General features: G+C 45.7%; 1 protein-coding gene across 2 annotated transcripts in view; it reads right to left on the reverse strand.

Annotated features, from left to right (window-relative positions):
* Nucleotides 1-14641, reverse strand: part of Ikbkg (inhibitor of nuclear factor kappa B kinase regulatory subunit gamma) — a 28803-nt gene that overhangs the window by 10756 nt on the left and 3406 nt on the right. For both annotated transcript variants that reach the window (XM_070039459.1, XM_070039458.1), the window contains exons 2-4: nucleotides 12232-12433; nucleotides 10182-10393; nucleotides 5027-5145 (exon numbers count right to left, since the gene is read on the reverse strand). In XM_070039459.1, coding sequence (XP_069895560.1) covers nucleotides 5027-5145; nucleotides 10182-10393; nucleotides 12232-12418 — 518 coding nt within the window. In that variant the 5' untranslated portion in view covers nucleotides 12419-12433. The remainder of the gene's footprint in view (nucleotides 1-5026; nucleotides 5146-10181; nucleotides 10394-12231; nucleotides 12434-14641) is intronic.

The raw sequence follows: 14641 nt of genomic DNA on the forward strand, positions 1-14641 counted from the left end.
TTGTGGAAGCCCACTTTGCACGGTTGGGTAATAGGGACTTGAGGGGCAGGACATGCCTTGGCAGGGAATACTGTCACTGTAAAAGCACAAGTTATTTCACCATGATCACCCCCTCCCGCCAAAATCTCCTGACTAGCCCATTGCTCCCTATGGCTCCCTTAGTCTCCAATTTCCAGAATCTGGCCACATCATCTTGCTGCTCTGACATGTTCCACAACCCTGCTGCAGGAGCAATGAATTTCCAAGTGGTTCTGGGGTGGTCTGTGAGGACAGGTCATCCCCACTCTGCAAAGGCAGGCTTGGGCTCTTGGGTTAGGGTTAGGGCCCTCCCCACTTCTGCTTTTGCTCACATTGCTCCCCTACCCACTGAGCCCAACCACACTCCCCTCCTTTATGCCAGAAAGCAACCCTGATAACAGTCCCACATACCTATAGCCTCTGACCACCTACTGCTCTACAAGGGGCTTCCCTCATCTGTGTGAATGGCAGCAGCAGGGCACTATGAAAGTCACAGCGGCATAGAATTCCACCAGAAGGAATGACACTGCCCCATTTGTTAGGAAAAGGAAAGACTTGGAAAAAAAATTATATTAAGTGAAGTAAGCCAGGCCCAAAGAAGCATAGGTCCCATGGCTTCCCTTATTTGCAATAACTAGTATATATCTAGGACAAGCAGAAAAGGATAAAAGCTATGTACATATGACCATATAAGATGATGCTAAGCAAAAAGAACCCTAAGATAGGGACACAAGAGGTTTTCTCTTTCTTGATGTTGCTTTTAATATAATGTACTATGTGATGTTTTTGTTTCTTTTGTACATTCTTCCCCCCTGGTATAACCCCTGTTGTCACTGTATTTGATTCTAGTGCCCTGAATCTTTTTTTTTTTTTTTTTGATCTGTCGTGGGGCTTGAACTCTGGGCTTGGGTGCTGTCCCTGCGCTCTTCAGCTCACGGCGAGCACTCTACCATTTGAGCCACAGCGCCACTTCCAGTTTTCTAGTGGTTTACTGGAGTTAAGAGTCTCATGGACTTTCCTGCCCAGGCTGGCTTTGAATCAGGATCCTCAGATCTCAGCCTCCTGAGTAGCTAGGATTACAGGCATGAGCCACCAGTGCCCAGTTTGCCATGCATCTTGTATATACATTTTTCTAATTTGGGGAAGGTAAGGGAAATAACAAAATGCTGAAATAAGGATACAGGTTGACCCACTGTAACGATGAGATGTACAAGACACTATGTTGAAAATGAACTTTACAACTTGGGGCGGGGGAAGAGTTGGAGAGGTGGGCAGGGAAAGGATGGTAGGGGAAAACCAAAGGAGGAGGTAACAATGCTTGATAGGAAATGTACTCATTACCTTACTCATGTAACTGTAACCCCTCTGTACAGTATCTTTACAATTTAAAATATATATTGAATAAAAAATTAATTTAAAAAAAAGAAAAGAAAATCACAATGGCGCCGGATGCCAGTGGCTCACACCTGTAATCCTAGCTACTCAGGAGGCTGAGATCTGAGGATCACAGTTCAAAGCCAGCCCAGGCAGGAAAGTCCAGGAGACTCTTATCTCCAATTAATCACCAGAAAACCAGAAGTGGTGCTGTGGCTCAAGTGGTAGAGCACTTGCCTTGAGTTGAAGAGCTCAGGGACAGTGCCATGGCCCAGAGTTTAAGCCCCATGACTGACAAAAAGAAAAAAAAAATCACAACGGCATCCCTGACCTTTAACCCAATGATCCCACTTATGGCAACCAAAACTGCTTTGCAAAAGAGTAAGTAGCAGGCCTTAAGCCACACATCTGCAAAGTAGGCCCTGGGCTGCCATAAGTTCCCCGTGCTGCTTGTGACACTCTCCCTGTCTGAATTGTTCGTACAGTGAAGCCTACACAGAGAACCTGCTTGTTTTCCTAGAAGTCAGGAATGTTGGTATGTGCCTGGCAGAAGGCACTAATGAGCATTCCCAACAGAAATGCAAGGTGCTGAGTCTTAGTAGATAAGGTATCCTTAATGCAGAAACAGTCTGTGTGGACAAGTACACAACAAAAAAAAAGAATTATAGAGCAATCTCTTTGATAAACATAGACCCAAAAGTTCTCAATAAAATACTTGCAAACCAAATTTAATAAAACATTAAAAAGGTCAGCCAGAACCAAGCACAGGTGGCTCATATCTATAATTCTAGCTACTATGGAGGCTATGATCTGAGAAAGGAGATTAAGAGCTATCCCAAGCTGGCAAATCCCTGAGACTCTCATCCTTGATTAGGCAACAAAAAGCCAGAGTGGAAATATGTCTCAAGTGGTAGAGCACTAGTGTCAAGCAAACAAGCCAATTGAGAGCAAGAGGCTTGAAGTTCAAGACCCCCTACCAGCACACATGCATGCATAAATTAATTAATTAACATAAAAGGATTAGCTGGGAAGAGTTGCTTAAAAGTCTGTAATACTAGCTATCTGGAGGTAGAGTTCATGAGACTGAAGTTAAGGCCAACTAGGAAAAAACAGTTCAAGAGACAGTATCTTGGTCAATGGCTGGGAGTAGTGGCACCCAACTGTCATCCCAACCAATTCCGTGTGACACAGGAAGCACAAATAGGAGGATCAAAGCCAAGAGCTTCTCAGGCATAAAGCAAGATTCTACTTCAAAAATAATGTAGGCTGAGAATGTGGCTTAGTGGTAGAGTGCTTACCTAGCATCCATGAAATGCTGGGTTCCATTCCTCAGTACCACATAAACAGAAAAAGCCAGAAGTGGCACTGTGGCTCAAGTGGTAGAGTGCTAGCCTTGAGCAAAAGAGGCTCAGAGACAGTGCCCAGGCCCTGAGTTCATGCCCCAGGATTGGCAAAATAAATAAATGAAAATAAAAAATAATTAAAATAGTCAGGCACTGGTGGCTCACACCTGTAATTTTAGCTACTCAGGAGGCTGCAATCTTGAGGATTGTGGTTTGAAGCCAGCCCAGGCAAGAAAGTCTGACACTCTTATCTCCAATTAACTACAAAAAAGCTAAGAGGTGAGTTGTGGCTCAAGTGGAAGAGCACTAGCCTTGAGCCAAAAAGATCAGGGACAACACCCAGGCCCTGAGTTCAAGTCCCAGTACTAGCACCAAAAAATAATAATGTCAAAAGAGGTTGGAGGCATGGTTCAAGTGGGAGAGCACCTTCCTAACAAGCACAAGGCCACAGTTTCAGTTCCTATTACTGCCAAAAACAACAACATATACCATGATCAAGTTGGTTGTAAGCGAGGTCAGTTCAATATATGTAAATCAATAAACATAATACATCAACACAATCAAAAATCACATGATCATCTCAGCTGCCAGAGAAAGACCTTTGACAAAATTCAACACCCTTTTATGATTAAAAACTCTGAAGAAACTAGGAATAAAAGGAATGTACATGAACATAATAAAGGTATATATGACAAATTTATAAACAACATCATATTGAACAAGGAAAAACTTTAATCAGCCAGGTGCCAGTGGCTCACACCTATAATCCCAGCTACTCAGGAGGCTGAGATCTGACGATCACAGTTCAAATCCAGCCTGAGCAGGAAAGTCTGTGAGACATCTCCAATTAACCACCAGAAAACTGGAAGTAGTGCTATGGCTCAAAGTAGTAGAATGCTAGCCTTTTGTGAAAAAGCTCAGGGGCAGCACCTAGGCCCCAAGACCAAAAAAAAAAAAAAAATCATTTCCTCTGAAGTCAGAAACAAGACAATGGTGTCTAATCCTCCACTCATATTCAATAAAGTACTATAATTCCTAGCCAGAGTAATAAAGCAAAGAAAGAAACAAGGATTCAAATGGAGGAGTTAAATTATCCCTATTTGCAAATTATAGGGTCCAATATTTAAAAGGCCTCATGCTTTCGCTGGGCTTTTTCAGACAAGATATCCAACAACCCATGAACTGATAAAATATGGTGAACATATACATACAGATCATGGAATATTACCCATAAAGAAAAATAACACTGGCACCACTGGCTAAGGTCTATAATCCTAGCTACTCAGGAGGCTGAGATCCTGAGATCTGTGGATCGTATTTCAAAGCCATCCCAGGCAGGAAAGTCCACGAGACTCTTATCTCAAAGTAACCACCAGAAAACTAGAAGAGATGCTGTGGCTCAAAGTGGTAGAGCACTAGCCTTGAGTGGAAAAGCTCAGGGACAGTGCCTAAGCCCTGAGTTCAAGCCCCATGGCCAACAAAAAAAAAAAAAATGTCATAGCACTTTCAAGAAAGTAGAACTGGAGATCATCATATTCAATGAAACAAGCTAAGCTATGTATATGTAGACACATGTATGTGTGCACACGCATGCGCACGCATCAAATTGTATAGAATTTGATTGTAACTATAGCATTGTTTTCGAGGGGGATGAGCAGGAAGAGGGTGGAAAACAGAATAATGGAGAATGAATAATATCTATGTATGAAAAAATGGCTTGGGGCTGGGAAGGTGGCTCAGTGGTAGAGCGCTTGCCTTGCATGCCTGAGGCCCTGGGTTCGATTCCTTAGCACCACATAAGCAAAAAGAAAAAAGCCGGAAGTGGCACTGTGGCTCAAGTGGTAGAGCACTAGCCTTGAGCTGAAGAGCTGAGGGACAGCACCCAGGCCCAGAGTTCAGGCCCCACGACCAGACCCAAAAAAAAAAGAAAAAGAAAAAGAAAAAACGGCTTAAGTGGGAGATATTGTTCTCTGTGCTCCTTAACAGGCAAGACAACCTTCTCCAGTCTTTCCTAGGGTGGATCCTACCAAGTACCCATTGGACAAAACCTAAGTCTTACATGTGGCTTTAGGGTTCCCTAAAATGTCTCCTAACGAAATAACCCAATTTCCAGCAGAGTCAGAGAACCTGGTGACAAGAGCTGGGACCCAGGTCCTCAATGATTAGGTTAGAACTCTTCCAACCAACCCTGAAAGCACCAGTGTACATGCAGTAACTGCTTCCATCCTCTCAGAGAAAAATCCATGGAGCCTTCTTGGAGCCTCCATGGCAGGCATTCCTTCCCCACTCACCTGCCCTCCAAAGCCTGGAGTTCTTTAGTAGCAGCCTCCAGGCGACTCTGGCTCTCCTGGAGCTCCCCCAGTAATGATGTCACCTGGGCTTTCACAGAAGCCTTGTCGTCAGCCATCTGCTGCAGAAGGAAAGGTCACTTCCTGTCAGTGCTGCTTTCTCCCCAGCTGCCCATTTCTAGCCTGCAAGCAACTGGGACAGATGTACCCTGAGGGTTTCTTGTCTGCATTCATCAACCCCAAACCCAAGTACCCCAGGGCCTCGTGAGCCCAATGGCCACTTGACCTTCCCCAGTCACCTACCTCAACTGTCACTGCTGGCTGAGATGCATTTCCTAGTCTCCACTCACTGCCTCCACTCCCAAGGCTGCTGCCTGATCCAGCAGGACAATTTGAGCAATGGAAGAAGACTGAGTCCCAATTACCCATACCCCTAGGCTCCCTCCTCATCTTTTTGTTGTTGTTGGTAGTGGGGCTTGAACTCTGGGCCTGGGCACTGTCCCTCAGCTCTTCAGCTCAAGGCTAGAGCTCTACCACTTCAGCCATGGCACCACTTCTGGCTTTTTCTGCTCATGTGGTGCTCAAAAATTGAACCCAGGGCCTCGTGCATGCAAGGCAAGCACTCTACCACTGAGCCACCTTCCCAGCCCCTCCTTCCTCATCTTTGTGGATAGGGGAACACAAGGCCCCTAAGAAACCCAGGAGCAGGGGCTGGGAAGGTGGCTCAGTGGTAGAGCGCTTGCCTTGCATGCATGAGGCCCTGGGTTCGATTCCTCAGCACCACATAAGCAGAAAAAAAAGCCAGAAGTGGTGCTATGGATCAAGAGGTAGCGTGCTAGCCTTGAGCTGAAGAGCTGAGGGACAGTGCCCAGGCCCATAGTTCAGGCCCCACAACTGGATCCCCCCCAAAAAAGAAACCCAGGAGCATAGAGATGCCTAAGGACTTCTGCAGTGGCTGACAGCTCAGCCATTGACTGGTCACTAAACCTAAAAAAGCGGAACTAACATATCATGTAGCAGGGGCACCATCACTGTATACCTCTTAGCCTCTAAACTCAGTGAAGAGGTAGTGGCACTGTGGCTCAGGTGGCAGAACACTAACCTTGAGCTGAAGAGCTGAGGGACAGTGCCCAGGCCCAGAGTTCAAGCCCCATGACCAACAAAAAATACTCAGTGAAGAAAAATACAGGCCTAGTGTACACACCTAGGGACAAGGGAAACAGGTTTCTCAGAGCAAGAATGAATACTAAATCTTTTCCTTTTGCATATGCTGGTCCTGAGACTTGAACTCAGGGCCTGGGTTCTGTCCCTAAGCTTTGTTTGCTAAAAGCTAGTGCTCTATCACTTGAGCCACAGCTCTACTTCCAGCTTTTTTTTTAGTAGTTTATTGAAGATAAGAGTCTCACAGATTTTTTGCCTGGTCTGGCTTAGAACTGCAATCCTCAGATCTCAGCTTCCTGAGTAGCCAGGATTAATGAGCCACTGGCACCCAGCCTAAATCTTTTAATTTCTGAGAATTGCAAAATGTTCTATTCAACCCTAAACTAAGAGATCGGATCAAACTTTAACATGGCTACAAGAAGCCTAAGTACATTCCTCAAAAGTTCTAGGCCCCCAGCCCAATTCCTATTTGTAAATGCTCAAATGCTTTAAAAAATGCTCAGGCCTATTAAGACATAGACCTGCTGACCTGCTAGGCACCAGTGGCTCACGTCTGTAATCCTAGCTGCTCAGGAAGCTGAGATCTGAGGATAGCAGTTCAAAGGCAGCCCAGGCAAGAAAGTCCATGAAACTCTTATCTCCAATTAACCCTCAGAAAACCAGAAGTGGTGCTGTGGTTCAAGTGGTAGAGTGCTCACCTTGAGCTGAAGAACACAGGGACAGTACCCAGGCCCAGAGTTCAAGCCCCACAGCCGACAAAAAAAAAGGCATAGACCTGAGACCTCACATAGGCCCTTGACCTTTCCTGAAGCATTTATTGAGAAGACTGTCAGTTGTGAACCCTTCCTGTCTGCATTTCTCCTACACTCCAATTGCCTCTGTCTCAAGGACCTGAGAGTTATTCCTTTGAAATGGAAATCATCAAGAAGGATCCCTTAGTCTTAAGAGGATACAGTCCTGCCAGGCATAAGTGGCTCACACCTAAAATCCTAGCTACTCAGGAGGCTGAAATCTGAGGATCAAAATTCAAAAGCCAGTCCAGGCAGAAAAATCTTATCTCCAGTTAACCACCCAAAAAGGCTAAAGTGGGCATGACATTGTCCAAAAAGAAATACATTCATTACCTCACTTAAATAACTAACCCCTCTGTACATCACCTTTATAATAGCAATAAAAAATAGTAAATACAAGGAAAAAAGTAAAAAATTATATATATTTTAAAGGCTGGAGTTGTGACTCAAGTAGTAGAACCCTAGCACAAAAGCTCAGGGGCAGTGCCCAGGTCATGAGTTCAAGCTACAGAACAGGCACGAAAAGGGGATAGAATTCTGCCAGGCTCTGGTGGCTCATACTTATAATCCTAGCTACTCAGGAGACTGAAAATCTGAGGATTTGATTTGAAGCCAGCCTAGGCAGGAAAGTCTGTGAGACTCTTACCTCAAATTAACTAGCAAAATGCTGGAAGTGGAGCTGTGGCTCAAGTAATAGCCAGTCTTGAGTGAAAAAGCCAAGTAAGAGTGTGAGGTCCTAGCTGGGCGCTGATGGCTCACAGCTGTAATCCTAGCTACTCAGGAGGCTGAGAACTGGCTCAAAGCCAGCCCAGGCAGGAAAGTCTATGAGACTCTCTTCTCCAATAAACCTCCAGAAAACCAGAAGTGGCGCTGTAGTTCAAGTGGTAGAGCACTTGCCTTGAGCTATAGAGCTCAGGGACAGTACCAGGCCCAGAGTTCAAAAGCCCCACAACCAACAACAAAAAAAAAGAGCATGAGGCTCTGAGATCAAGCCCCAGTATCAGCACAAAAAAAGAAGATAGAATCCTAACTTTGATTCATGCTACCTGGGAGACATAGTAGCCTCATCATATTGATAGTGACACCCTTTGTCACCTTTCACTTGAGCTCCTGCCCCTGCTCCACTCCCTCTCTCCTTCTATGTATTTACTTTGTTTTGGGGGTACTAGAGATTAAACTCAGGGCCTCATGATTGAGAGGCAAGTACTTTACCATCTCAGCCATGCCACCTAGTGCTTTTGCTTTTAGTTTGCTTTTCAGACAGGGTGTCACACTTTTGCTCAAGCTGACCTTAGACCACGCTGTTCCTACCTCCATCTCTGGAGAAGCTAGGACCATGGGAGTGTACCAACATACAGTTTGTCCCATATAGTTGGAGCTCTACCACTTAAGCCATACCTCCACTTCCACAGCTTATTTTGAGTAACTTCTGCCCAGACTGGACTCAAACCAAGATTCTTCTATCTCCACTTCTGAGTAGTTCAGATTCTAGGTATATGCCACCACACCCAACTTATTTTTTATTTTTGGTGGTACTCCAGGCCTCATGAATGCTGAGCACATGTTCTATTACTGAGCTGTACCCAGGCACCCGTTGTCCCTTCAAAACTTCAAGTCACCTCTGTAGATCAGTATAGAGTTTCATTACAGGCACTGGTGGCTCATGCCTGTAATCCTAACTACTTGGGAGGCTGAGATCCGAGGATCATGGTTGGAAACCAACCCAGGCAGAAAGTCTGTGAGACTCTTATCTCCAATTAAGCACCCTTAAAAAAAGACAAAAGTGGAGCTGCACCTCAAATGTTAAGAGTACTAGCCCTTGAGCATAAAAGCTCAGAGATAGGGAGGGAAAAACTAGGAGAGCAAGGAAAGAGGTACCATTATACTGACTTATGTAACTGTAACCCCTCTGTACATCACCTTTATAATAACATTTTTTAATTTTTTGAGCTCAGGAGCAGCACTTCGCCCTGAGTTTAAGCCCTAGAACTGGAACACATACACACAGAAGTACAGCTTCAGTTCTTTTTCTACTGTCACATTCATTAGTTACTGAACAAAATCTGTTTTTGCAGTTTTTAACAAATATCCACCTTTGTTTACATTTGACACTAGTGTCCTTATAAAAACAGGCGAAGAATCACCTAGGTAGAAAACCACATGACAACAGAGGCTGAGACTGGAGAGATGCAATTACTAGCCAATGAGTGCCAAGAACTGCTGGGAGCCACCAGACATTGGGAAGAGAGTCTTGAATAGTTTCTTTATCACGTCCCACAGAAGGAACTTACCCTAATCGCACCTTGATCTTGGCTCTCTAGCCTTAAGAAAAGGGGGACAATACATCTGTTGTTTAAGCACCCCAGTATGTGGTACTTTGTTTTGGCAGCCCTAACAAACTCATGCACCTAACCAAATGGCAAACAAACATTAAACAAGGCACTCCCAGCAGTCAGGCACATTGGCCCCTCAGCCCCACAGTGCACATCTTGACTCCAGGGCCAAGAACCCAACTGTGTCAAGTCGTCTCCACTCCTCCCTACTTCATCCTCCCAGACAGCACAAGCCCTGCTCAATTACTGTTGCCGAGGTCCTGAGACCAGCTGAACCACAAAGGCCCTGAAACATGTCCTCAGCACACTCTAGGTATGCCATCCTTTGGGAACAGTATAGCACAGGGACAACTCACAGGCCTTGAGGCCACATCCTCCAGCCCTCAAGGCAGATCTGGGTCCTCGCCTGGTTCCCTGAAAATCCTCGTCAAATCCTGCCTGAGGAGAGTGTTGTGTTCATGTTTACCTGGGGCCTGGAGCCCTGCCAGGTACTGTACTGGTGTTATGATACAGGTGGGGGCCTTGGAGCACATGGTATCCCGGACTCCAGAGCCCTGGTGAGTTTCCAGACTTATGGTACTATACACACTGCCCCACACCACTGATAGCACAAGCACCACTTCCTGGGAGGCACCGGAATCTCGCGCGCCTCTCCTCGCCTCTGCCCTAAGGAGCTGGTACTTTGGCTGATCTTAACCTGCATCCTTTCACTGTCATGAACTGAATGGTGATCCTCTGTGGGTGAGTCTCCCAGAGAAGCAAGCCTGAGGATGCTCTGAGAGACCTGTGACCTCAGGCTTTGTGGGAATAATAGTTTCCCTGTGGTTTTCCAACCACACATGGGTGAAAGCCCCTGCCCGACCCACCAGCTACCTGTTGGCATCTCTTCAGCTGTTCAACTTCCTGCATGGCCTGCTCCCTCTGTCTCCGTAGGTTATGCTTCTCCAGGCTCAGTTTCTCCACCAGCTTCCTGGCTTCCTGAAATTTGCACATGAGGAACTCCTTCTCCTCCCTCTGGCTGACCTGGAAATGGAGCAGCTGATCACAGCGCTCCCGCAGCATCTGGTTGCTCTGACGGATGGCATCTGGGGACACAGGAGACAACAAAGAGGTAAGTCCTGGCAGCCAGGAAGCCTGGCCCACTAGCTACTGCATAGGTCCATCCAAGCCTAAGGCTCATGAGGTCCAAAGCCCAAAGCCCAAAGCTGGCCCACCATCATAAAACTTGGGTCCTCTCCCCAAGATAAATGGCTTCTCAACACTCTTTATTTCTTTTTTTTTTTGGTCCAGTCGTGGGGCCTGAACTCTGGGCCTGGGCGCTGTCCCTCAGCTCTTCAGCTCAAGGCTAGCACTCTACCACTTGAGCCACAGTGCCACTTCCGGCTTTTTTCTTATGTGGTGCTGAGGAATCAAACCCAGGGCCTTGAGCATGCAAGGCAAGTGCTCTACCACTGAGCCACCTTCCCAGCCCCCCAACACTCTTTATTTCTTTAACACTTTCAAATCAATGACAGTAATGAAATAGCCTTCAATTTCGATAATGTAGTACTAAACAAATTAATTAGCCTCACTGCAAAGGATTTGTCAAGCTGGGTGTTGGTGGCACATGACTGTAATCCTAAATACTCAGGAGGCTGAGATCTAGGGATTGCAGTTCTAAGCCAGACCAGGCAGAAAAGTCTGTGAGACAATAAACTACTAAGAAAAAGCCAGTGGTGCTGTGGCTCAAGTGGTAGAGTGCTAGCCTCAAGCAAAAAAAGCTCATGGACAGCACCCAGCCACTGAGTTCAAGCCCCAGGATTGGCACCAGAAAAAAAAAATGTGTCAAATACCACTTGTTTTGTTAAGTGACTAGATTTCATTCAAGTTCTGGTCAGTCCAAGGAATGCCCACCCTGGGGAACTCAGTCCCAGTTTTACCAGGTTTGTATCTCTGCAGGTTCAGAAACATGCCTGCAGATGGGGGCGAGGGGGAGCAGGTGGGGCAGCATTATGGGAAATCCAGAAGGGTGCTGACAGAGCAAATTAGCAGCTGCTCTGAAGTTTAACACTCTCAGTTACATATTCAACTGGGACTATAACATCCATCTTTCAAGATGAAGAGTGGCATGAGAAATAGAAAGGACGCCCAACACCAAAGACAAACCCAAAGAATAGCTGGTCCTCCTCTCAACAGACTAGTCAATGAGCATGTACCAATGTCACAGATGACAGTTGAGGAAAGAACCCAGTCCCCAGCTTCCATAGGACAAATCTTTCAGCTGAAGCCTCTGCCAGGACTGTCCTTGAGCCAGCTGACCCCTTTCCAGGAGCTACACCCTTTCCCAAGGAAGACTTAAGCTTTTCCAAGAAAAGACCACGCCTCTTCTCAAAGAAGATTATGTCTTCTCCCATGATCCATCCCTGCTCCTTTCTACCCTTCTCATTCTTCTCTTCCCAAAACTGGTCCTGAGAGCACTCTAAATGTATTTCCTGCAGGCTACTGTGTACCAGAGTCTACTTGGAGGAAACAACCTGAAACCAAGTGAGAAGGCAGCTAAGTTTGAAATGCTATATGCTTCTAGGCATGTGCCCACCAGAGACCCAACAAACACAGAGGTGCAATTAGGAGGGTAAGCTCTCCCTCCAGCAAGAATGGACTTCCTGACAGGTACTGGTGGCTCATGCTGTAATTCTATGTACTGAGGAGGATCAGGATTTGAAGGCAGCCTAGGCAGAAGAGTCTGTGAGCTTCCATGTCCAAAATAAGCAGCAAGAAGCAGGTATGGTGGCATGGCTCAAGTGGTAGAGTACCAACTAAGCATGCAAGTAAGCAAGGTAAGAGAGAATGAGGCCCTGAGTTTAAACCCCATACCACACAACAAAAAAGTAGACCTTCTGACTTTTTACTGCACCTCCTCTTACACACAGATCTATATACTTACCTCGGAGATCTTGATTCTCCTCCAGACAGCGTTGGAGGCTTTCAGGGGTGCCCTGCTCTGAAGGCAGATGTAGCATGGCTGGCTTCCCCAGAGAAGACTCTTCACCTAGCATGTCCTGGTCCCCTACAGGACCACCACTAGGTTGCACCATCTCACACAACTGATTCTTCCAGAGGTGCCTGCTCATCCAATAAGTCAGTGTCTAGAAGAGAAAGGCAATAGGGACATCACATGATACCACACAGAATTTTCTTACCTGCCTGGAGGAATTACTCTGTGCAGACATGCTAGGCTTGCATTCTGAGTGGAATACGAACCAGTGGACCAGTTTGTCTAGTGTAATCAGGTGCTAAAATGGGATTTTGGATTAAAAGATGGCAAACACTAACATTTTAAAAGGAGAAGACCAGTACATCAGTGTACTGGGAATCCTATGTCCTACACACATCCAAGAAAGAGAAATGGAAGGTCCTGGCTTCTTAACCTAGTGTAATAGGATGAACAATAGCCCCCAAAAGATATATCAAGTCCTAGCACCTGGAAATAATGAATGTGACTTTATTTGGCAAAACTGTCTTTGAAGATGTAAATTAAGGAGTTTTTTTTTTTTGGGGGGGGGTCCGGTTGTGGGGCCTGAACTCTAGTCCTGGGCGCTGTCCCTCAGCTCTTCAGCTCAAGGCTAGCACTCTACCACTTGAGCCACAGTGCCACTTCAGCTTTTTTCTTTTTGCTTATGTGGTGCTGAGGAATCGAACCCAGGGCCTCATGCATGCAAGGCAAGCGCTCTACCACTGAGCCATCTTCCCAGCCCCAAGGATCTTAAGATGATAACATGTAACCCTATCTCCTAAGCATGAAGAGAGTTGAATGTGGTGGAGTATACATGTAACCTCAGCATCTGGGAGGCTGAGGCAGGAGGATCAAAAGTTTAAGCCTAGGGCTGGGAAGGTGGCTCAGTGGTAGAGCACTTGCCTTGCATGCCTGAGGCCCTGGGTTCGATTCCTCAGCACCACATAAGCAAAAAGAAAAAAGCCGGAAGTGGCACTGTGGCTCAAGTGGTAGAGCTCTAGCCTTGAGCTCAAGAGCTGAGGGACAGCGCCCAGGCCCAGAGTTCAGGCCCCATGACCGGACCCAAAAAAAAAAAAAAAGAGTTTAAGCCTAAATAACTAGTATATGTCTAGGACAAGCATAAAAGTTCAAAAGCTCTGTACATATGACCATATAAGATGATGCTAAGCAAAATGAACCCCAAGATAGGGACACAAGAGGTTTTATCTTTCTTGCTGTTGTTTTTAATGCAATTATAATGTACTATGTGATTTTTTTTGTTTCTTTGTATGTTCTTCCCCCATGGTATAACCCCTGTTGTCACTGTATTTGATTCTGGTGCCCTGCATCTTGTTTATACATTTTTCTAAATTGGGAAGGGGAAGGGAAATAACCAAATGATGAAATAAGGATACAGGTTGACCTATTGTAACAATGAAATGTTCAAGACACTATGTTATGCTGAAAATGAACTTTGCAACTGGGGTGAGGGAGGAGTTTGGGAGGTGGGGAGGGAAGTGATGTTAGGGGAAAAACAAAGGAGGGAGTAACAATGCTCGATAGGAAGTGTACTCATTACTCGTATAACCATAACCCTTCTGTACAGTATCTTTACAATAAAAAGTATATATTAAAAAAAAGATATATACTAAAAAACCTGTATCCTTGTTTCAGCATTTTGTGATTTTGCCTGAGCTTCTTTTGCTCAAGGGTAGCACTCTACCACTAGAGCTATAGTGCCACTTCCGGCTTTTTCTGTGTATATGTGATACTAAGGAGTTGAAGCCAGGACTTTATGCAAGCTAGGCAAACACTTTACCACTAAGCAAGCCCTGTTGGGGATTTTTTTTTTTTGCCTGCGCTGGTTTCAACCCTCAACCCTCAGATGAGAGAGAGAGAGAGAGAGAGAGAGAGAGAGAGAGAGAGAGAGAGAGAGAGAGAGAGAGAGAGAGAGAGAGAGAGAGAGAGAGAGAGAGAGAGAACAGAAGGAAATATACAGCCGAAGAGATCCTATGAAGAAGAAATGTGGCCTTGTTATACTGATTTTATTAGACTTCCAACCTCCAGAATTGTGAGAGATTAAATTTCCATTTGTTTAAGCTACCAAACTTGTAGTCATTCCTTACAGCAAGCACAAACTCATACACTTAGAAAGAAGGCTTCAAGAAGACGACACTGCGTCTGAAGTATGTTCTCTTGGGACGGGGGTGTTCTCGTGTCCAACACGTGTGAAGGAATGTGAAAGTAGGAGCTGAGCTGTCAGTCTGGGAAAGCAGAGCAGGGACAAGCTGAGCTGTTTATGTTCACTTGTGATCTAGATGCAGACTGCACAGGTCAGTGGCAGCCCAAGAGAAAGGCTGAT

The sequence above is a fragment of the Dipodomys merriami genome, unplaced genomic scaffold (assembly GCF_024711535.1).
Source record: "Dipodomys merriami isolate MVZ:Mamm:240054 unplaced genomic scaffold, mDipMer1.0.p SCAF_3, whole genome shotgun sequence".
Classification (NCBI taxonomy): Eukaryota; Metazoa; Chordata; class Mammalia; order Rodentia; family Heteromyidae; genus Dipodomys; species Dipodomys merriami.